An 18,022-nucleotide genomic window follows, 5' to 3' on the forward strand; every position below is an offset into this window, starting at 1 on the left:
GGGCTCCGGTTTCCTCTCCCGCCCGCGGGAGCTGAGGGGCTGGCGCGCCACAGGCCTGTCCAGCTCCGCTGAGAGGGTGCTCCCTGACCCTCGGCGTGGGGTTGGAGCCTGGGGCTGGGCAGGCCACATGGGGCCTATCGCTCCCTGCAGGGCCTGCAGAGGTGGGCCCCGAGGCTTATCACAGCTCCCTTCCCACTCTTTGCACCAATCAGGAGCCTCAGGGAGGGGGCGCTTAGGTCACCTTGCCCCCGGTGCAGCCCCAAGGGCAGCTCCAGGCTGGTACGTGTTTGGCAAAAGGGCAGGACAGCAGCCCAGAGCTGCAGAGGTGTCCCGAGGGCCCTGCGAAGGCCCGGAGCTGCCCAGCACCCCCACTCCCAGCACCCCAGCTCAGAGACTCCAGCCTTGCAGCGCCGATGGGGGACCAAGCTCCAGACACAGGCTCTTGCTGGCCCAGGCCTGGCCCCAGCGCAGGAGGGCCTCGCTCCCCTCCCCCAACAGCCCCAAGATGCCTGAGGCCTGGCTCAGTTACCCGGGAGACAGGCCTGCTCTGCTGGCCGGGAGCAAAGATGGGGGGTCCGAGAGGGCTGGGCCTTGGCCGAGCCCTACTGGGGTAACTATGCTGAGGTCCTGGGCCTTAGTCCCGCTCCCTTGGGGGCCCAGCCCTCCCAGCTCTGTGGACCCCTCAGGGCGCTCACCCCCTCCCTGCCCGCAGGCCTGGTCCCACAGAGCTGCTGGCAACTTCTGCCTGTCCCTGCCCCATGTGGGTCTCCTGTCCCCTGTCCTGGGGACGCTGGGCGGGCACCAGGCCTCACCCCAAGCCCCGCCTGCCTTCTCACCCACTCTCTGTGGCTCCCAGGGCAGATCTGTGCCCAGGTGGGCGGGGCCTGGCAGTCCGGCTCCTTCAGCCTCTTCTGTCCTCTCAGTGGGGCCAGCAGGCTGCAGCCAAGAGGGCGCCCCTTCCCAGGCTCCCCCTTCCCAGCCCTGGCCCATCGAGCCTGGACCGGCTGACCTCACCCCTGCTTCTGGATCCTGCTGCCTCCTGAGCCTCCTTCCTGCCCATCTGAGCAGAGTCATGGCCTTGAGGGCAGGTGAGCACAGCCAGGAGGCAGCAAATGGGCTGAAGGAGAAGGTGCTGACACTGGACTCCATGAATCCTTATGTCCGGAGGGTGGAGTATGCGGTGCGAGGCCCCATCGTGCAGCGGGCACTGGAGCTGGAGCAGGAGCTGCGCCAGGTATGGTCCTGCCCTCCGGGCCTGGCGAGAGGACCCCAGGCGGTACACCCTACCCCCCAGCCCCCAACCTCCCGGGCCTGGCAAGAGGGGCCCAGGCTGGTCCCCCAACCCCTGCCCGCCCCGGGGCCTGGTGAGAGGGCCCCTTTCTGGTCCCACGTGCCCCGCCCCCACCTCCTTAGGAGACAAGGCCTGTGGGAGTGATAAGCTCCCCCATCACTGCGCTCCCCGCCTCCCTCCAGGGCGTAAAGAAGCCCTTCACCGAGGTCATCCGCGCCAACATCGGGGACGCACAGGCCATGGGGCAGATCCCTATCACCTTCCCGCGCCAGGTGAGGCTCAGCACTGCCCTGCACCCTCCCCCCATCAGCCCGTGGACCCTGGCCTCAGCACTCACTCCTCCCAGGTCCTGGCCCTCTGCGTCCATCCCGATCTCCTGAACAGCCCTGACTTCCCCGACGACGCCAAGAGGAGGGCGGAGCGCATCTTGCAGGCGTGTGGGGGCCACAGCCTGGGTGAGCGCCAGAACCCGCCCAAGCCTGGGGGAGGGGTGGTGAGCAGGAGCTGGAGGGAGGCTGTCCCGGGAGAGGGGTGGGCCCGCTGGAAGGGGGGCGGGTCTCCTCCGAGGGCAGCGAGGGGACCTCACTTGTCCCACCCCGGCCGTCCTGCCCCGTTCCCCGCTCAGGGGCCTACAGCATCAGCGCTGGCGTCCAGATGATCCGTGAGGATGTGGCGCGGTACATCGAGCGGCGCGATGGAGGCATTCCTGCCGACCCCAATAACATCTTTCTGTCCACGGGGGCCAGCGATGCCATTGTGGTAGGCCGGGGCCAGTGCGGGAAGCCACCGTGGCTCCTAGTGCGCAGCCGGGAGGGTCTGCCAACCCCACCTCCCATCCCGCCCGCAGACGGTGCTGAAGTTGCTGGTAACCGGCGAGGGTCGCACGCGCACGGGCGTGCTTATCCCTATCCCTCAGTATCCACTCTACTCCGCCGCGCTGGCCGAGTTCAACGCGGTGCAGGTGGACTACTACCTGGACGAGGAGCGTGCCTGGGCGCTCGACGTGGCCGAGCTGCGGCGCGCGCTGCGCCAGGCGCGTGACCACTGCCGCCCCCGCGCGCTCTGCGTCATCAACCCTGGGAACCCCACCGGTGCGCGTCCCCACCCGTCCCCGCCCCGCCGCCCCGGCCCGAACAGGCACCCCTGTCCACCGCGCCTGGGTCAGCCTTTCCCTCCGCCCGCCGCCCTGCGCAGAGCAGAGCGCCCCTTCGGCTGACCCCGGACCTGTCGCACCCCCGCGCCCCAGGGCAGGTGCAGACCCGCGAGTGCATCGAGGACGTGATCCGCTTCGCCTTTGAGGAGAAGCTTTTCCTATTGGCCGATGAGGTGCTGGCTGGGCGCCCGCGGGGAGGGGGTGGCGGGCGGCGACGCGCGCCCAGGTGACGTGGCCCGCTGTCTCCCGGCCACCCATCCAGGTGTACCAAGACAACGTGTATGCCGAGAGCTCGCAGTTCCACTCGTTCAAGAAGGTGCTCACGGAGATGGGGCCGCCGTACGCGGCGCAACAGGAGCTCGCCTCCTTCCACTCGATCTCCAAGGGCTACATGGGCGAGTGCGTGCGGGCTGGGCGGGTGGAGCCCAGAACCTGGGCGACGGCCGGGCTCTCGTCGCCGCCAGGCTGGCCCCTCCTTGCCAGCCCTGCCTCGACGCCTGTCTTCGCCTCGCAGGTGCGGCTTCCGCGGCGGCTACGTGGAGGTGGTGAATATGGACGCTGCAGTGAAGCAGCAGATGCAGAAGCTGCGGAGCGTGCGGCTGTGCCCACCCACCCCGGGCCAGGTCCTGCTCGACGTGGCTGTCAGCCCGCCGGCGCCCTCAGACCCCTCCTTCCCGCGGTTCCAGGCGGTGAGTGGGCGGGGCCACGGGCGTAGGGGCGCCTGCGCCCCGGCCTGGCTTGACCAACCCTACCCCCTCGGCAGCAGGAGAGGCGGGCGGTGCTGGCCGAGCTGGCTGCCAAGGCCAAGCTCACGGAGCAGGTCTTCAACGAAGCTCCCGGCATCCGCTGCAATCCGGTGCAGGGCGCCATGTATTCGTTCCCGCGCGTGCAGCTGCCCCCGCGTGCGGTGCAGCGCGCTCAGGTCCGAAGTAAGGACGGGCAGGCCGGGCAGGGCCCGCGGGGCCGGGGACGTCCTCCCTGAGCGTCCCCTCCCGTCCTCCTCCCAAACCCCCAGGAGCTGGGCCTGGCTCCCGACATGTTCTTCTGCCTGCGCCTCCTAGAGGAGACTGGCATCTGCGTGGTGCCTGGGAGTGGCTTTGGACAACGGGAAGGCACCTACCACTTTCGGTGAGGCCCTGCTTGCGCAGCCCCTCCCCTCGACCCCCACCGCATTGGCTTACTTTTCCCCCCCTTTCAGGATGACTATTCTGCCCCCCATGGAGAAGCTACGGCCCCTGCTGGAGAAGCTGAGCCAGTTCCATGTGAAGTTCACCCGCGAGTACTCCTGAGGACTCGTCAGAGGCCAGGGCCGGCCAGTAGGGACGACCTCCGACTGAGGGCACTCTGCCCTGGGGCCTCTGGACTTGCTCCTGCTGGCCGTGTGGCCGAGCCCCTGCCCCTCCGCAGGCCCTAATAAAGCAATGGGCTGGTCGGGCTGCTTGGAGGCTGCGTGCACACCCATGTGCACCTTCACAGTCTTGTCCACTCCTGACTGCCTGTCTGTCTGGGTTCTGTGCAGGCCTGGGGGCCAGGGGGGATGGTCAAGGAGGGCTTCCTGAGGAGCAGACATTCTTACAGGATGGAGTTGGCTGGATGGGAACTGGCAGAGTTGGCAGAGGGAAACCAAGCAACCGTGAGAGGGCAAGGAGGGTGCCTTGGTTCTCCAAACGGGGCAGGTGACAGCGGTTCTGCTACTTTTGACAGCTTCAGGAGGAGCGATGTCGGCTAAGGAATGGGGGGAGGAAGGGCACATGGGTCACAGCCTTTGTCATGCTGTGTGTGGAGTGTGTGACATCCACGTGCAAATGCAGTCCTTGGGCTGGAAAACAGAGAGGAGGCCCCCTCAGAGCTGGGGCAGGTTTAGGACCCCAGCCCTCAAGGATGAGCACCTACTGTCACTGTTGTGGGTCCTCTGTGGTGGGCACTTTAGTCCCCATTTCACAGAAGAAGAAACCTGCCCCCGCCCCCCCCCCCCAAATGCCTAGAAATGACAGGAAACTTACTCCACGTGGCCTTGGCAGCTGACCAAGGGTCTTGGCTAAAGTGCCTATGAGTTGGTTTAAGGGTTGGGTGGCTTCAGAGATCCACAGGCATGGGGAGACTACTGGCCAAGCTCCGAACTCAGCTCTGGAGGGGGTTCTTAGCCACAGTGCAAGCTTCACTCGCTCCCCTGGGCCTCAGGTGTCCTCAGGCATCAGCACAGCTTTGGGCCGAAGAGGCTGTGTGAGACCCTGCGCTCAGGCTCGGGTTTCCCCTTGCGGGGCGGGAACTGCCTCCTCGCTGAGGCCAGCTGGAGCCTAGACAGGCTCTCGGGGCCTCCTGACTGGACACGAGGGCCTTCGGGGCAGCAGCCGGATGCGTCCCTGGGATGAACAGGGCTCGGGCCTTTCCCACGACCCTCTTCAGCCACCGGTTGCAGAGGGCGCTGAGACCACGACCTCAGGGAGCTAAGGGGCACCGGAACCAAGGAAGCAGCAGTGGAGGCTTGAGAGGACAGCTGTTCTGTGGGGCTGTAGGCGACCCAGCGAAAGCCCCCGTGGGACATCTGCGGCACTTCCGGAGGCTGAGTGGCGTCTGGGAGCGGATCAGACGGCCGGGGAGGGCCCTGGATGGGTCCCAGTTTCCGACGTTCGAAGCCAGTCGGCCACCAGGGGCGCGCGCGGGCTGTCGGCGCTCTAGCCCGCCCGCGTTCTCTATGGCCGCCTTATTTCCGGGCTGCGCTGTGGCGCGCGAGGGCTACCCAACCCCGCAGCCGAGACGTCCAGCTCTCCGGGGGCCTGAGCCCGCGGGACCCGAAGGCGTGTTCGCGGATGTCAGCTTGGCCACCCCTGACCCAGCCCCAGTCATGCCGCTGTGTCACCCCTAACCCCATCGCGACTGGACGGACCGGACCCCCCTGGGAACCGCCCTGCCCCTGCTGAGTGGGACCCCTCATCCCGCCCCAGTCTGGCCCTGAACGCAGCCCCCGCCCCAGGGCCGCGCCCTCTGGCCATGGCCATGCTCGGGAAGCTGCTGCCCCTAGCTGGTCTCTACCTGGTGCAGGGCCTGCCCTACGGCCTGCAGTCAGGCCTGCTGCCCGTGCTGCTGCGCGCCCGCGGCCTTTCCCTGACGCGCGTGGGGCTGGCCAAGGCGCTGTACGCGCCGTGGCTGTTCAAGCTCGTTTGGGCCCCGCTGGTAGACAAGTGGGGCTCCTCAAGGGGCTGGCTGGCGCTCAGCACGGCTGCCCTGGGCCTGCTGTGCGGGCTGCTGGCAACCCTGCCTCCTGCCGGCCCTGGCGGGGCCGCGCTGCCTGTCCCGGTGGCGGCGCTGCTCCTGCTGCTGAATCTGGCTGCGGCCGTGCAGGACGTGGCCCTGGACATGCTGGCCGTGCGGCTCCTGGAGCCAGCCGAGCTGGGGCCCGGCAATACCGTGCAGGTGGTTGCTTACAAGCTGGGGGCCGCGCTGGCCAGCGGCGGGCTGCTGGCTCTCCTGCCCGCGCTCTCCTGGACGCTGCTCTTCCTGCTCCTGGCCGCCACCTACTGGCTGGCTGCGGCCGCGGCCTGGGTGGCGCCCGCCCTGCGACAGCTGCCTGTACCCCCGCCCTCAGCGCACCCCCGCCCCAGCCTGCGCCTTCAGCAGGACTTGCTGGCCGTGCCTGGGACCCTGTGGACAGCGGGCTTCGTGCTCACCTACAAACTGGGTAAGTCAGGCAGTAGCACAGGTGGGTCCCCAGGAACTGGCGCGGGACTGCCTTCCCTCTGTGGGGTCTGATCTGAAGGCTGGAGCCCACCCTGACTGTGGCTGGGCCTTGTTTCCTATCCTGCAGGTCTAGCCCCAGTGACACCCCTTCAGGCCTCTCTGAGCTGCTTTGTGCTGACCCTGAATTTGGCCAAAGCCTAGCCTCATCTGTCTGCTGGCGTTTGTGGCCCAGCAGAGGCAGGGCTGGGGGAGCGTGACTGAGGCCGAGGTGGAGAAGCAGGGCAGGCTGCCCCTACTGACTTTCTCTCCACAGGTGAGCAGGGTGCCAGCGGCCTGTTCCCACTGCTCTTGCTGGACGGTGGCATCTCCACTGCAGAGCTGGGGCTGTGGAACGGTGTGGGTGCTGTGCTCTGCTCCATTGCCGGCTCATCCCTGGGTGGGGTCCTGCTGGCCAGGTGTTGGTGAGCCCCCCTCAGCGTGCCCTGCCCACCTGCTCCCCTCTCCTTCCCTGTGCCCTCTGACCTGCTGTCTCCCCCTCAGGCAGCCACTGCCCCTCCTGAGGTCAGTGCTTTGGTTCCGTCTTGGGGGCCTGGCCTACCAGACTGCCCTGCTCTTTCAGCTGAACAGCCCCAGAACCAACCCTGTCCCTGGCACAGTCCTGAGAGGTGAGGGGTGGGCCACAGGGGGGAGGAGCCTGGGGTCCTGGGCCCTGCTGACCCACACCCTCCCAGGGGCAACCCTGCTGAGCCTGTGTCTGCAGCACCTCCTGGGGGGCTTGGTCACAACCACCACCTTCACCATGATGATGCGCTGCAGTCAGCTGGCACCCAGTGCCCTGCAGGTGAGAAACATGGCTGCAACATCGGGGACTGTGGGCCTGGAGTCCAAGGAGGTCCTGACATGACATTCTCCGTCCACCCTGCAGGCCACACACTACAGTCTCCTGGCCACTCTGGAGCTGCTAGGGAAGCTGCTGGTGGGCACGCTGGCAGGAGCCCTGGCTGATAGCCTGGGGCCACGCCTCTGCTTCTCTCTCTTCTTAGCTCTCTCAGCCACCCCCATGCTGTACCTGGGCTTTGCGCCCAGTGCCCTGGCCTGAGCTGAAAGGCAGAACATCAATAAAGTGGAGTGTGCTTCTGGGATAAGTACTGTGCAGTCATCCCCAGACTATGGGGTTCCCAATGGAAGGAAGGATCCTAAAAACAACTCATGCAACTTTTATTCTGCACTTTGGGGCCTCTCTGCCCCCGTGCTCCTGGTGGTGGCCTGTGTTCAGGGTGGTGGGCCACTGTCCTGATCACTGCATCCTCCTCCATCTTTACCCTGAGGACCCACTACACCTGACACCCCCACGCTGTGGCCTTGCAGCCCCACTTAGGCCCCTGTCTGGGACACGGGGGCACTGGGTGCTCTGCAGCAGGGTGGTCAGCGGCCCCACAGCAGGAGCTCCTGTGTGGCCAGGTGCATGAGGGCAGGGAAGCTCAGGTGCAGGTACTTCCTCCAGAAGCGCCGGTCCCGCCCAAACACCTGGGCCGGATAGCAGGGACTCCCTGGAGGGGGAGGAGACGAGGCTGAGGACTCCGGCCCAGATGTGCCCCCAGCCCCCACCTCCCGCAGGGCTAGGCCTCCCAGGTCCGCACCGATGCCATGGAAGACGCGGGCCACAGCCCTGCCTGAGAACCGCTGCTCTGGCCAGGAGGACAGGAGCTGGCGGATGTCCCGGCGGATCTGGTCTTCCCAGTCCTGGAGCTGTGGCGGGGACAAGTCAGGCCAGCCCAGCTTCCCCTGCTCGCTCTTCTGCACAGCTCAGTGTTGCGCACGGGCTTGTCATGGTGCCAGCAAGAGGCGGGTATGTGCCTGCAGACGGCGCATCCTCTGCAGCCACCCCTCTAGGCCCTGACACTCACCCTGTCCTGTCCCAGCTCGGGGTCATCTTCTGTCTCCAGGCCCCCCGGCTGTTCTGACTCTTCTTCAAAGTAGTGACTGAGCAAGGCCTTGAGCCTGCTGCTGCGCTCCCAGGCGGGCTGCTCCAGGCATGGCCCGCAGCTGGGGAAGGCCACGCTGTGGAGGGGAGAGCCTGTCAGAGGGGCCTGCCTAGGGGAAGGGTGGGGTGGCCCACGGCCTGCCCACCTCCACGTGCACCTGTGAAAAGCCCGGAAAGTGTGGTGCAGGTTGGCCAGGGCCTCTCGCTCTCGGGCCTGCACACGGCTGTGCAGGAAGTCGCAAATCTGGTCCCTCTCCTGGGCCGTCAGGTCCCCTGGGCTGTGCAGGCGGAAGGCCGTCTCCCTGAACTCCACCAGCACCCCAGTGCCCTGGGGCACACCTGCCAGATAGGATGTCAAAAACTGGCCAAGGGGTGGAGAGTGGGTGGCAAGCGGGGCTGGGGGTGGGCGCACCTGTCCCGGGCTCTGGGTCCCACTGCAGCTGGAGGAGAGCTCGCCGCACAGGGCCCAGCTCCCAGCCCGTAGAGTCCGCCAGCTCAACCAGATCCAGCTCCACAGAACTGCATCCCTGCTTCGTGTCGGGGTGCTGCTGGGCCAAGCACAGAGCCAGTGGGGGGCACCTATGCCAGGGGAGTGGCATGTGATTGGCAGCCCTGTACTCTGTCCCAGTAGACAGCTCGGGTGGGATGTGTGCTCACCTGCGGGCCAGGGCCTGGAGCTGGGTGGGGCCCCCAGGCCAGCGCAGGTGGCAGCGGGCATAGGTGGGTGCCAGCAGCTTCAGCCAGCGCCGTGGGTGCAGCTCCAGGTAGCACAGCAGCGTCTCAATGGCTGTGGGCAGAGCAGAGCTCACTCGGGGTCTGTGGGAACCCCCACCCCCGCCGCGCACACCCGTTCCTCACCCTCCTCCGGCATGTCCAGGGCCTGAACGGTTGGCTGCACTGGGAGCACCCGCTCATGGCCTGGGCACCGGGGTGTGTGTGGGATGCTGGGCTGGCCAGAATCCTGGGCACTCGCAGCTACAGGGGCCCCGGCCAAGTGCCCTTCCTCGCTCCTGCTGCCCTCCTGCTCTGGGGGCTGCCGGGCACAAGCACAGGGAGGGAACACACGCTGCACCAGCCTCTTCACAGCAAAGAAATCCACGGCGTTGGCGTGCACGTGTCTGCGTAGCTCCCGCAGGTCCTGGCCCTGGGGCAGAGTGGCGTGAACATGGGGCACAGCCCCGGGCGGGGATGGGGGAACTGCGGGGGGTGGGGTGGGCACCCACCTGGGGCCGGAGGAAGAGGTGGCAGTGTGCCGGCTGCCCGTCACGCCCTGCACGACCCACTGCCTGCACGTAGGTCTCAAAGCTGGGGGGCAGCCCCAGGTGCAACACCGCCCGCACGTCCGGCCGGTCCAGCCCCATCCCGAAGGCCACCGTGGCCACCACCATGCGCAGCCGGCCCTCCATGAAGGCCCGCTGCACCCGCCGCCGCTCTCGGCTGCACAGGCCAGCATGGTAGGCCTCGGCCACGGCCTCCAGCGCTCGGCCTACAGAGAAGACACAGGGCAGTCAGGTGGGGTGCGTGCTCGGGGTGCGTCTGCGGGCACAGGCCTGCCTCCACCTCACCATGGGGCCCCGGATCCTGGGCATCACACAGGCAGGTGCGCAGCAGGGCGGCGACACGCTCTGTGTCCTCTCGCCTGTGGCAGTAGATGATGACGGAGCCCAGAGCCCGGAAACGGTCACTCCGCAGCAGTGTCACCAGCGCCTGTGGGGACGAGGGTCACTGCAGAGACCTGGGAGGCAAGACCGCTGCCAGGCCCACGCACGTACGCTTACCTGGTCCGGGTCCCTGTCCGAGGACACGGAGAGGTGCAGGTTGTCAGGAATGGTAGCTGGCCCTCTGAGCACGGACTCCTCGGTCACGCCCAGGTGCCAGGCCACGTCGAGGGCAGTGCTGCGTGTGGCTGTGGCTGTAAGGCCCAGGAAGCAGTGGACGCCCATCTGGTCCCGCAGCGTCTGTGAGGGGGGTGGTGAGCCAGCCGTCCCCTCCCTGCCCCTCTGCACACTGCCCCACCCGCCCAGGCTCACCTGACAGACACGCAAGTAACAAGGCCGGAAGTTGTGGGACCACTGAGAGAGGCAGTGGGCCTCATCGAGGCAGGCAAAGGCGACGGGTGGCAGCTGAGAGAGGAGGGTGCTGGCCCCGGCCCCGACCAGTGCCTCTGGGGACAGCATCAGCACCTGCACGCGGGCCGCACGAGCCTGAGGAGGCCCGCTGGTCAGCAGCGGCACCCAGCTCCACCCGCTGCTCCGCCCATCTGGCCCTGGGAGGCCCCCTCACCTTCTGCAGGGCAGAGTCCCTCTGCTTCTTGGTCATCCCTGAGTGAATGCAGGCCCCCTTCAAGCCGGGGCAGGCCAGAGAGCTGCAGGTACAGGAGCGCAGCCTGTTCCACGGCCCTGGCCCTTTCCCAAAGGCCTTCCAGCGTGGTTTCACCTGACAACTACTGCTGGCTCCCCTCCAGGCCCTTTGGGGAGAAGAGGCCAGAGCCGCCCGTGGACCTTGACTGAGGCGCACTGGGGACTGGTCCCATTGGGGCTGCTCCTACCAAGCTGCTCCTCTGGTGGGTGGGACTAGGTCTAAGCAGCCGTGTCCCTGTGCCTTTGGGCCACTGCCGACTGTGGACAGAGTGGAAAGGGCCTGATAACTTGCAGCTCTGGGGTGGGGGTGGGGCAAGAAACAGCAGCCCAAGTGAGTCGGCAGAGCCATGGATACCAGTCCTTGCTTTTGACGTGTGTCCGTGGGCCCTGTCCACCTACCTGGTCATCCATGAGTGACGTGAGAGGAGAGATGACCAGGGTGAGGCAGGGGCTTCGCCGGAAGTAGAGCAGCGCTGGGAGCTGGTAGCACAGGGACTTGCCAGCCCCCGTGGGCAGCACCAGCAGGGTGGACATGCCTGGTATGATCCAGAGTCAAGACAGCCATCCTGAAGCCTGGCCCCAGCCCCGCCACACTCCTGCCCGCCAACTCACCAGACAGGACCCGCATGACCACACGCTCCTGCCCGGGGTAGAAGGCGTGGTGCCCCAGTTGCTCCAGGGCCTGAAACACCTCAGCCGGTGTGTCTGTGGACACAGGTGTCAAGTTAGCTTGGCGCCAACTCGTCTTAACCCTTCCGTCCAGGCCTGAGCTGTTAGGCATCTGCTGACCTGCCACCTGACCCGAGGGCCCCGGTGGGTAGAGTGGAGGCACGGAAAGAGGTGGACAGGGCATTCTGGACACAGACTGCCCCGTGGGCACCAGCAGCTCAGGTGCCCCAGGCTCAGCGTCTTCTTCACCTGCTGAGAACAGATGAACAGCATAGGCGCCCTGGGCGGGTATGGCATCATACTACCAAGAAAGCAACTTGCTACAGCCTCTCCTCCAACTCTTCACTCACCAGAGACTTGGCAGCAGGCCGCACCTGTCCTCAGGAATGCTTCCTGTAAGGTGGGCTGGGTCTGTGCACCATCTGCAACCTTGACATCCTTCTGAGGGACCAGGAGAGGTTCTGGACCAGAAGCAGGGAGTTAGTAGGGCCTTTGCTTGAGCCAGAATTGCCTCCCCAAAGAGCACGACACCCCTGTAAGCAGGCTGGCGTCCAGGTCAGAGGCCTTACCGGGCTGAGGGCATCGGGACGCCCATTGGCTGAGCTGCCCATGCTGGGAGCAAGAATCCTGGGCTGGGGCTCTGGGCTGACCACCCCCAAAACACTCCCCTTTTTTCTGCCACTTCTGCTTCCATGCCTGGTTGGGGACACAAAGAAGGGTCACAGGGCAAGCAGCAGGACAGGTGAGGGGAGCACCCGGTACCACCTCCTCACCTGCTTGCGAAGGAGCCTGCCCCGCAGGGCCCGGCCCCGCACATAGCGTCGCTGCTTCATGTTGAGCCGCACATAGTTCCCCCTGTCCTGGATGGCAGATCTGGAAGAAACGCACAGGTCGGCAGTGCCCACAGCCCTCCCCACACTGGCTCAACTGAGGGCAGCCCTGCTGGGAGGTTAGAGCAGTGATACCTGGAGGCTGGGGTCCTGCCTGGGGGCTGTGCCTTCACAGGCTGATCTGGACAGTCTTCTGCAGGCCCTGCAGCCCCAGCTCCCTCAGGCAGGGGTCCTGCTTGGTCAGTGCCCTGCTGGGTCTGTGCAAGCCTTCTCTCCAACTCCCCACTCTGTCTCCGCTTCTTGCCTTGACGGTCAACAGGCTGACACTTCCCTGCACTGACAGCAGCTGCTGGTAGGGCTGGAGTCTCTGGGTCCTGCAAAGGCACCTCAGGACCAGCTCTGGGGCTAAGGACAGACTCAACAACTGGAGTCAGAAGCTGTGAATCCTCTGCACCCAGGCCAGGCTGGCAGGTCCTGGGAACCTCCAGAAAATCTGGGGTCCTGTTGTGACACCGCTGCAGCCAATCAGGGTCGAGGGAGCCCAGTCGCAGGCTCAGGGATGCCCTCAGCTGCTGGAGCCGGCCTGGCCTCAGCTGGGGCCTGGGAGGCTGAGGGAGCACTTCATTGACATTTTCTGGAGAGATGGGGGCAGCTGCTGTGCCTGATGGCTCCGGTGAAGGGATCTTGGAGGAGGATCTTTGTGCAAGCCGGGGTATCCGGCCCAGGGTTGACCTAGCCTGGGAGGGAGACAAGCAAGCAGGAACTCAGGCCCTTGGGGTGCTACAGACTCATACGTGCTGGAGGCCCACCTGTAACAGCTGGGTAAGGTGAGAAGCAAAAGGTTGGGATGTAAAGGAAGCTGAAGGTAGAGGCTGACTTGGAGCTCCTCTGTGGAGCTGTGCTGGCTGTGTGTGCACAGGTGAGCATGAGACTACCCGTGAGAGACTTGACAGGGATGGGCATCTGGTAATTCTGCCTGGGGCCACCTGCAGCTCTGGACCCAGGATGGATGCACTGTCTGCCGGGCCCTCACCCCTCACCTGCAGACTGCCCTTTAGGTTGGCCTTAAGCCTCTTCCCATAATCCTGCGCAGACTCCTGAGGGCTCCACCTTGAGGGAGGATGGGGACTCTGGGTAGCAGCCCGATTCAAGTGGTGCCCCCAGCAACTGGGCTCCAACATCTGCAGGAGACAGTGGAGAGACCTAAACCACGAAGAAGCTGGTGTGTGGCGAGGAACAGAGATGTCTCCACCCCCGAGAAACCCGAGGAGGGGCTGTCCTTCCTCCACCCTCTTACACTTCCCCCTCTGCCCCCCCGCTCCCACCGAGCTCTGTGCCCCACGGAGGTGGGGTCACGACTCCTCCCGGCTCCGGCATACAGGCTGTTGACCCAGAGGTTGGGATGTCGAGCTCAGGTACCTGCTCGGCCGCCACGGGAAACGACTGCCCCGAGCCGTGAGGCTCGACGCCACCGGCCTGGCCCAGAGCTTTCTTCAGGGAGCGGTACTCTCGGTACAGCGCTGAGAGCGGGGTCGGGGGATCGGAGTTGAGGACTCAGGATTCCCCCGGGAGGGGGCGTGGAGGCCTCCCGCCCCCGGCCCACGGCTTTGGCCACTCCCTCCGCCCCGCGCCCGCGGGCTCACCGCGGGTCTCCTCGGGCGCCGCTTCCACGTCTTCCTGTAAAGGGAACGCGTCAGGCGGATGCCGCGCCCTCAGCTCCCCGCCCACGGGCAGCCCGCACCTTGCCCGGCCGCCGCCCGCTCTGCCGCCGAAATGCGCGCTCCCACGCCTGCAGCAGCTCCCGCACGTCCCGCAGCCGCTCCATGGTCACCGGAAGCTTGGCGCCCGGCGAATCTCCCGCCTAGAGGGCGAAGACGGCCACCAGCCAATGGGGACGCTCGGCAGCGTTGGAGGCGTAACACCGCGGGGGCCCCTGGGCTGGGGCAGCCAATCCACGGGGTCCAGCTGTGGCAACCAATAAGGTGCGTTTACGTCATCGCGGCGCGCGACGGCGCAGGCGGAGCGCGACGTACGGCGAGGCGGGGCCGGCGGCGGTGGCGGCGGCTTGGGTCCGGTTGAGCGCGGGCTGCCTGCTGGGGACCGAGCACGGCGGCTTGCGGCGCTTTCTCTGCCTGGCCGCACAAGGAGGGTGCGGTCACTCGGGGCGGCGTCGCACCGGGGGCGGGGGCGGGGCGGGGGCGGAAGCCCGGGCGGGGCAGCTGAGGGAAGGGGAAGACCCGAGTAGGGTGCCGGGCTGAGCGGCCTCGGGTCCTGGGGGACGACGCTCCGTCTTCGAGAGGCAGGCCTCGCCGGAGAGACGGAGGGCGTCGAATTGACGGGCTCCCGCCGCTGAAGGCCCGGAGGAGCCGTGCGGGGGCGTCTAAAGGGAAACGCTGGAGCCGTGGGCCGGTGGGAGGGGACGGTGGCCACCACGCCGAGACTCCTCCCATAGTGACCACACTGGCTGCTTTGATTTTCTCTCGTGACAGGTGATCGGTTGGTCTGTCCTCTCACAGCGAGGTATGAATCGTCCTCGCGAGATTTATCCTCAGGCAGAGCGAGACCGAGGGTTGACGTCCCGGGCTTCTCAGGAACCAGCGCCTTAAGGACTTGTGTATGAGGTCCGCAAGAGCTGGGGCTCTGGGGCCAGTCTGCCACCCTTCCCAAGCTCGTTACCCGGGACCTTTGTCTGGCAAGACCTAGGTCTTAGTTTCCTACTATTTTCAGGAAAGTGGCCTGAAGGCAGTTTTGAGGATGAGGTGCCTGGCACACAGTAAATCAGCAGCAGAGCTGTCATGCAGGTACCTTGTGGTCTCAGGCATCTCTTTTGTGCTCCTTGTCAGCTTGGATATACCATTGACAGCCGCCTCTACCTATCTCAGGAGAGGTCCCTAGTTTGGGGTCTTTGAATCCCATGGGTTTGATACTTGTCCTCTTAATATGGTTTTCCAGGGAAGAGAGACATTTACACAGATGGCAAGGACACCGATGGGTTAGGTATTCTTTTTTCTGTAAATCTCCAGGGGTCTCCATGTCTGACAGTGCTCCTGGAAGATAGTACATGTTGAGGGCTTGGGTTACTCTAGTTCTTCAGACTCAGAGTTCACTGGGTTCTGGTCCGTTGTACTTGTCCTGCTGTTTATTAAACTGTATCTATAGTTTCAACTCCTCTTTGCTGTGCTGTGCAGAATCCAAGGGCAGCCTGCAGGAGCTTGTGAGGCGGCTGAGAGAGGGTGCTGTGATGCACCTTCCAGCCCCTGGGATTATCTCATCCCTCTAGTGCTTGGCCAGGGGTGGGAGGATGGCGGGTGGGGGTTGGCTTTTTCCTATATTTAAGAAGGGGAGGATCTCTTGATAAGTGGCTTTGTGATTTGGAAGGTCTGAAAAACAGGTGGTGTGCCCTGCAGAGCAGCAGCCATCAAGAGCACACCGACACGGGCTGGTCATCTCTGGAGCCGTGCTGTTTACATGCTGCTTGGTGGCTTTGTCTCCCTAGAGAGGCCCCTCTGCTTCTCGGGGGCCAGGATGGGGGTGGCCTTGTTCTCCTTTCTCCTTTTTTCAGCCTATTGCGAAGTATCTAGCACTTGCTCGTCAGAGCCATGGTTCTTTGCTCTGTGCCAAGCACCAGGCTGAGCTTTCCCACTACCAGCATGGAGGGGGTGGGGCTGGAGTCTGTCCTCCCCACTGAAGGGCACTTCCCTGCAGGTGACCTCCTGCCTGGCCTAGCGCCATGCACACCCTCGTGTTCCTGAGCACACGGCAGGTGCTCCAGTGCCAGTCAGCTGCCTGCCAGGCCCTGCCCCTGCTGCCGAGAGAGCTCTTCCCCTTGCTGTTCAAAGTGGCCTTCATGGACAAGAAGACTGTAGTGCTGCGTGAGCTGGTACATACTTGGCCTTTCCCGCTGCTCAGCTTCCAGCAGCTGCTGCAGGAGTGTGCCCACTGCAGCCGGGCCCTGCTGCAGGAGCGGCCCAGCACAGAGAGCATGCAAGCTGTGATCCTGGGCCTGACTGCCCGGCTCCACACCCCGGAGACTGAGCCTGGCACGCAGCCCCTCTGCAGGTATGGGCTCACTGGAGGGACCTTCAGGCCTGGTGGGGGGATGCAGAGTGGGTCTCCCCAAGAGGTTCCAGGCTGGTACAAGAGCTCAGTGCAGAAATAGGCATGTTGCTTCTGTCCCAAGGTGGCTGGGAGTGGGTGTGGGCTCTGTCCCCTTGTCTCCTGCCTCAGCCCACCCATGCTCCCAGGAAACATACGCTGCGGGTGCTGGATATGACGGGCCTCCTGGATGACGGCGTGGAGCAGGACCCTGGCACCATGAGCATGTGGGATTGCACGGCAGCTGTGGCCCGCACGTGCATCGAACAGCAGCAGGGCAGGACTGCAGAGCCTGGCCAGGCCCCTGTTCCTGTGGAGGTGCGTGTGGACCTGCGGGTGAACCGGGCTTCCTATGCATTCTTGCGGGAGGCACTCCGCAGCAGTGTAGGCAGCCCACTGCGGCTCTGCTGTCGGGACCTGCGGGCTGAGGACCTGCCCATGCGCAATACAGTGGCCCTGCTGCAGCTTCTGGATGCAGGCTGCCTGCGCCGCGTGGACTTGCGCTTCAACAACTTGGGCCTGCGCGGCCTGTCCGTCATCATCCCACACGTGGCCCGCTTCCAGCACCTGGCCAGCCTGCGGCTGCACTATGTGCATGGGGACTCTCGACAGCCCTCTGTGGACGGTGAGGATAACTTCCGCTACTTTCTGGCCCAGATGGGCCGCTTCACCTGTCTGCGGGAGCTCAGCATGGGCTCCTCTCTCCTCTCAGGGCGGCTGGACCAGCTGCTCAGGTGAGTGGACTCTGCTATGGCCCCGCCTCTCCCTTCCCCTCCAGCAGGCCCTCCCCTGGCTCTGACTATTTGTGACCCCTTGTGTTTCCCCCCACCCCAGCACCCTGCAGAGCCCCCTGGAGAGCCTGGAGCTAGCCTTCTGTGCCCTGCTGCCTGAGGACCTGCGTTTTCTGGCACGGAGCTCCCATGCTGTCCACCTCAAGAAGTTGGACCTGAGCGGCAACGACCTGTCTGGGAGCCAGCTGGAGCCCTTCCAGGGTCTGTTGCAGGCAGCAGCAGCCACACTGTTGCACCTCGAGCTGACCGAGTGCCAGCTTGCCGATACCCAGCTGCTAGCCACACTGCCTGTGCTGACTCGTTGTGCCAGCCTCCGCTACCTCGGCCTCTACGGCAACCCACTGTCTGTGGCAGGGCTCAGGGAGCTACTGCGGGACTCGGTGGTGCAGGCTGAGCTGCGCACAGTGGTGCACCCTTTCCCTGTGGACTGCTACGAGGGCCTGCCTTGGCCACCGCCTGCCTCTGTCCTCCTGGAAGCCTCCATCAATGAGGAGAAGTTTGCCCGTGTAGAGGCCGAGTTGCACCAGTTGCTACTGGCCTCAGGCCGTGCGCACGTGCTCTGGACCACAGACATCTACGGGCGCCTGGCTGCAGACTACTTCAGCCTGTGACCTCCAAGCTCTGGGTGAGAGACTGTCCGGGGGTCCAGGGCTGCTGGAGACCCCTTGCCCCTTGGGTAGGCAGAGCCTATCCTGGAACCCTGTGGAGGCTTGACACAATGGCAGTGGCCTCTGATTTCTTTGCTCCAGGGCTTGCCTTGAGCCTCCCCATGCTTTCTGCAGCACCGTGTGCAGTTTGTCCTGCGTCTGCTCCCCTGGCTGGCTGACCATCTGTGGGCCCGAGGGCTGGATTCCAGGCCTACATGGCCCTGCTTGGTTTGGCTGCACTTAGCTGCCCTTCAGTGTCCTGGGGTCTTCAAGCTGAGAGATGTTTTCCTCTAGGCCCTCCCCAAGAGCAGATTGCTCTGGGTTGGAAGTTGGGACAGGGGCCTACTTCACTGAGGGTTGGGATCCTAGGCACTCTGGGGCCGCTTACCTCTTCTGGGTTTTGGTGCCAGAGGGTGTCTTAAAGGTACAAACGTGCAGTGTGCTTAGAACTTAAATCTGTGACTTTTTTCTGTCCTCATTGGTTAGAGTGACTCATCTCCTGTTCTGTCATCCCCAGCCTGGTC

At 65.0% G+C, this 18,022-nt stretch overlaps 4 protein-coding genes across 14 annotated transcripts; 3 read left to right on the forward strand and 1 right to left on the reverse strand.

Moving 5' to 3' along the window:
• Positions 1-6: 6 nt before the first annotated feature.
• On the forward strand, positions 7-3,936 carry GPT (glutamic--pyruvic transaminase). Its single transcript, XM_070382609.1, has 11 exons — positions 7-1,234; positions 1,474-1,563; positions 1,638-1,746; positions 1,917-2,050; positions 2,139-2,382; positions 2,538-2,617; positions 2,707-2,843; positions 2,959-3,133; positions 3,211-3,366; positions 3,460-3,572; positions 3,643-3,936. The coding sequence occupies exons 1-11, from the start codon at positions 128-130 to the stop codon at positions 3,731-3,733; spliced, it is 2,436 nt and encodes an 811-aa protein (XP_070238710.1). The 5' UTR covers positions 7-127; the 3' UTR covers positions 3,734-3,936.
• Positions 3,937-5,099: 1,163 nt separating this feature from the next.
• On the forward strand, positions 5,100-7,259 carry MFSD3 (major facilitator superfamily domain containing 3). 3 transcript variants are annotated; one of them, XM_070382657.1, is made up of 5 exons: positions 5,100-6,123; positions 6,436-6,579; positions 6,667-6,787; positions 6,854-6,963; positions 7,048-7,259. In XM_070382657.1, exons 1-5 carry the CDS (start codon positions 5,436-5,438, stop codon positions 7,125-7,127), a joined length of 1,143 nt encoding a protein of 380 aa, XP_070238758.1. In that variant the 5' UTR covers positions 5,100-5,435; the 3' UTR covers positions 7,128-7,259. The 3 variants fall into 3 exon arrangements, with proteins under 3 accessions (XP_070238758.1, XP_070238759.1, XP_070238757.1); XM_070382656.1 differs by having other exon boundaries at positions 5,104-6,123; positions 6,436-6,583; positions 6,663-6,787; XM_070382658.1 differs by lacking the exon at positions 6,667-6,787 and having other exon boundaries at positions 6,436-6,583.
• A 72-nt stretch (positions 7,260-7,331) lies between these two features.
• RECQL4 (RecQ like helicase 4) lies at positions 7,332-13,908 on the reverse strand. The gene is made up of 23 exons (XM_070382670.1): positions 13,707-13,908; positions 13,609-13,642; positions 13,385-13,485; positions 13,006-13,146; positions 12,101-12,702; positions 11,909-12,008; positions 11,705-11,831; positions 11,486-11,596; positions 11,256-11,387; positions 11,079-11,171; positions 10,839-11,002; positions 10,390-10,446; positions 10,137-10,310; positions 9,885-10,064; positions 9,672-9,813; positions 9,330-9,592; positions 8,965-9,250; positions 8,764-8,893; positions 8,519-8,685; positions 8,265-8,445; positions 8,030-8,183; positions 7,763-7,871; positions 7,332-7,672 (listed from the first exon to the last, which is right to left on the reverse strand). The coding sequence occupies exons 1-23, from the start codon at positions 13,788-13,790 to the stop codon at positions 7,548-7,550; spliced, it is 3,657 nt and encodes a 1,218-aa protein (XP_070238771.1). The 5' UTR covers positions 13,791-13,908; the 3' UTR covers positions 7,332-7,547.
• Positions 13,909-13,988: 80 nt separating this feature from the next.
• LRRC14 (leucine rich repeat containing 14) lies at positions 13,989-17,972 on the forward strand. 9 transcript variants are annotated; one of them, XM_070382643.1, is made up of 6 exons: positions 13,989-14,114; positions 14,455-14,586; positions 14,693-14,766; positions 15,671-16,024; positions 16,210-16,794; positions 16,895-17,972. In XM_070382643.1, exons 4-6 carry the CDS (start codon positions 15,696-15,698, stop codon positions 17,460-17,462), a joined length of 1,482 nt encoding a protein of 493 aa, XP_070238744.1. In that variant the 5' UTR covers positions 13,989-14,114; positions 14,455-14,586; positions 14,693-14,766; positions 15,671-15,695; the 3' UTR covers positions 17,463-17,972. The 9 variants fall into 9 exon arrangements, with proteins under 9 accessions (XP_070238744.1, XP_070238743.1, XP_070238742.1 ...); XM_070382642.1 differs by having other exon boundaries at positions 14,455-14,766; XM_070382641.1 differs by lacking the exon at positions 14,693-14,766 and having other exon boundaries at positions 13,990-14,114.
• The last annotated feature ends 50 nt before the right edge of the window (positions 17,973-18,022 follow it).

Source organism: Bos mutus, chromosome 14 (assembly GCF_027580195.1).
Source record: "Bos mutus isolate GX-2022 chromosome 14, NWIPB_WYAK_1.1, whole genome shotgun sequence".
Taxonomy (NCBI): domain Eukaryota; kingdom Metazoa; phylum Chordata; class Mammalia; order Artiodactyla; family Bovidae; genus Bos; species Bos mutus.

What these genes read in the sequence shown, in the direction of transcription:
- RECQL4 (XM_070382670.1), bottom strand. Translation starts at nt 13,790, where the DNA reads ATGGAGCGGCTGCGGGACGTGCGGGAGCTGCTGCAGGCGTGGGAGCGC. An exon ending in GGCGCCCGAGGAGACCCGCG is followed by an intron (nt 13,486 to 13,608) that starts GTGAGCCCGCGG and finishes CCCCGCTCTCAG; the next exon opens with CGCTGTACCGAGAGTACCGC. An exon ending in CGGACAGGGACCCGGACCAG is followed by an intron (nt 9,814 to 9,884) that starts GTAAGCGTACGT and finishes TCGTCCCCACAG; the next exon opens with GCGCTGGTGACACTGCTGCG.
- MFSD3 (XM_070382656.1), top strand. Translation starts at nt 5,436, where the DNA reads ATGGCCATGCTCGGGAAGCTGCTGCCCCTAGCTGGTCTCTACCTGGTG. An exon ending in CCCTGGCACAGTCCTGAGAG is followed by an intron (nt 6,788 to 6,853) that starts GTGAGGGGTGGG and finishes ACACCCTCCCAG; the next exon opens with GGGCAACCCTGCTGAGCCTG. An exon ending in TGGCACCCAGTGCCCTGCAG is followed by an intron (nt 6,964 to 7,047) that starts GTGAGAAACATG and finishes TCCACCCTGCAG; the next exon opens with GCCACACACTACAGTCTCCT.
- GPT (XM_070382609.1), top strand. Translation starts at nt 128, where the DNA reads ATGGGGCCTATCGCTCCCTGCAGGGCCTGCAGAGGTGGGCCCCGAGGC. An exon ending in TGGAGCAGGAGCTGCGCCAG is followed by an intron (nt 1,235 to 1,473) that starts GTATGGTCCTGC and finishes GCCTCCCTCCAG; the next exon opens with GGCGTAAAGAAGCCCTTCAC. An exon ending in CCTTCCCGCGGTTCCAGGCG is followed by an intron (nt 3,134 to 3,210) that starts GTGAGTGGGCGG and finishes CCTCGGCAGCAG; the next exon opens with GAGAGGCGGGCGGTGCTGGC.
- LRRC14 (XM_070382642.1), top strand. Translation starts at nt 15,696, where the DNA reads ATGCACACCCTCGTGTTCCTGAGCACACGGCAGGTGCTCCAGTGCCAG. An exon ending in GGCACGCAGCCCCTCTGCAG is followed by an intron (nt 16,025 to 16,209) that starts GTATGGGCTCAC and finishes CCATGCTCCCAG; the next exon opens with GAAACATACGCTGCGGGTGC. An exon ending in CGGCTGGACCAGCTGCTCAG is followed by an intron (nt 16,795 to 16,894) that starts GTGAGTGGACTC and finishes CCCCCACCCCAG; the next exon opens with CACCCTGCAGAGCCCCCTGG.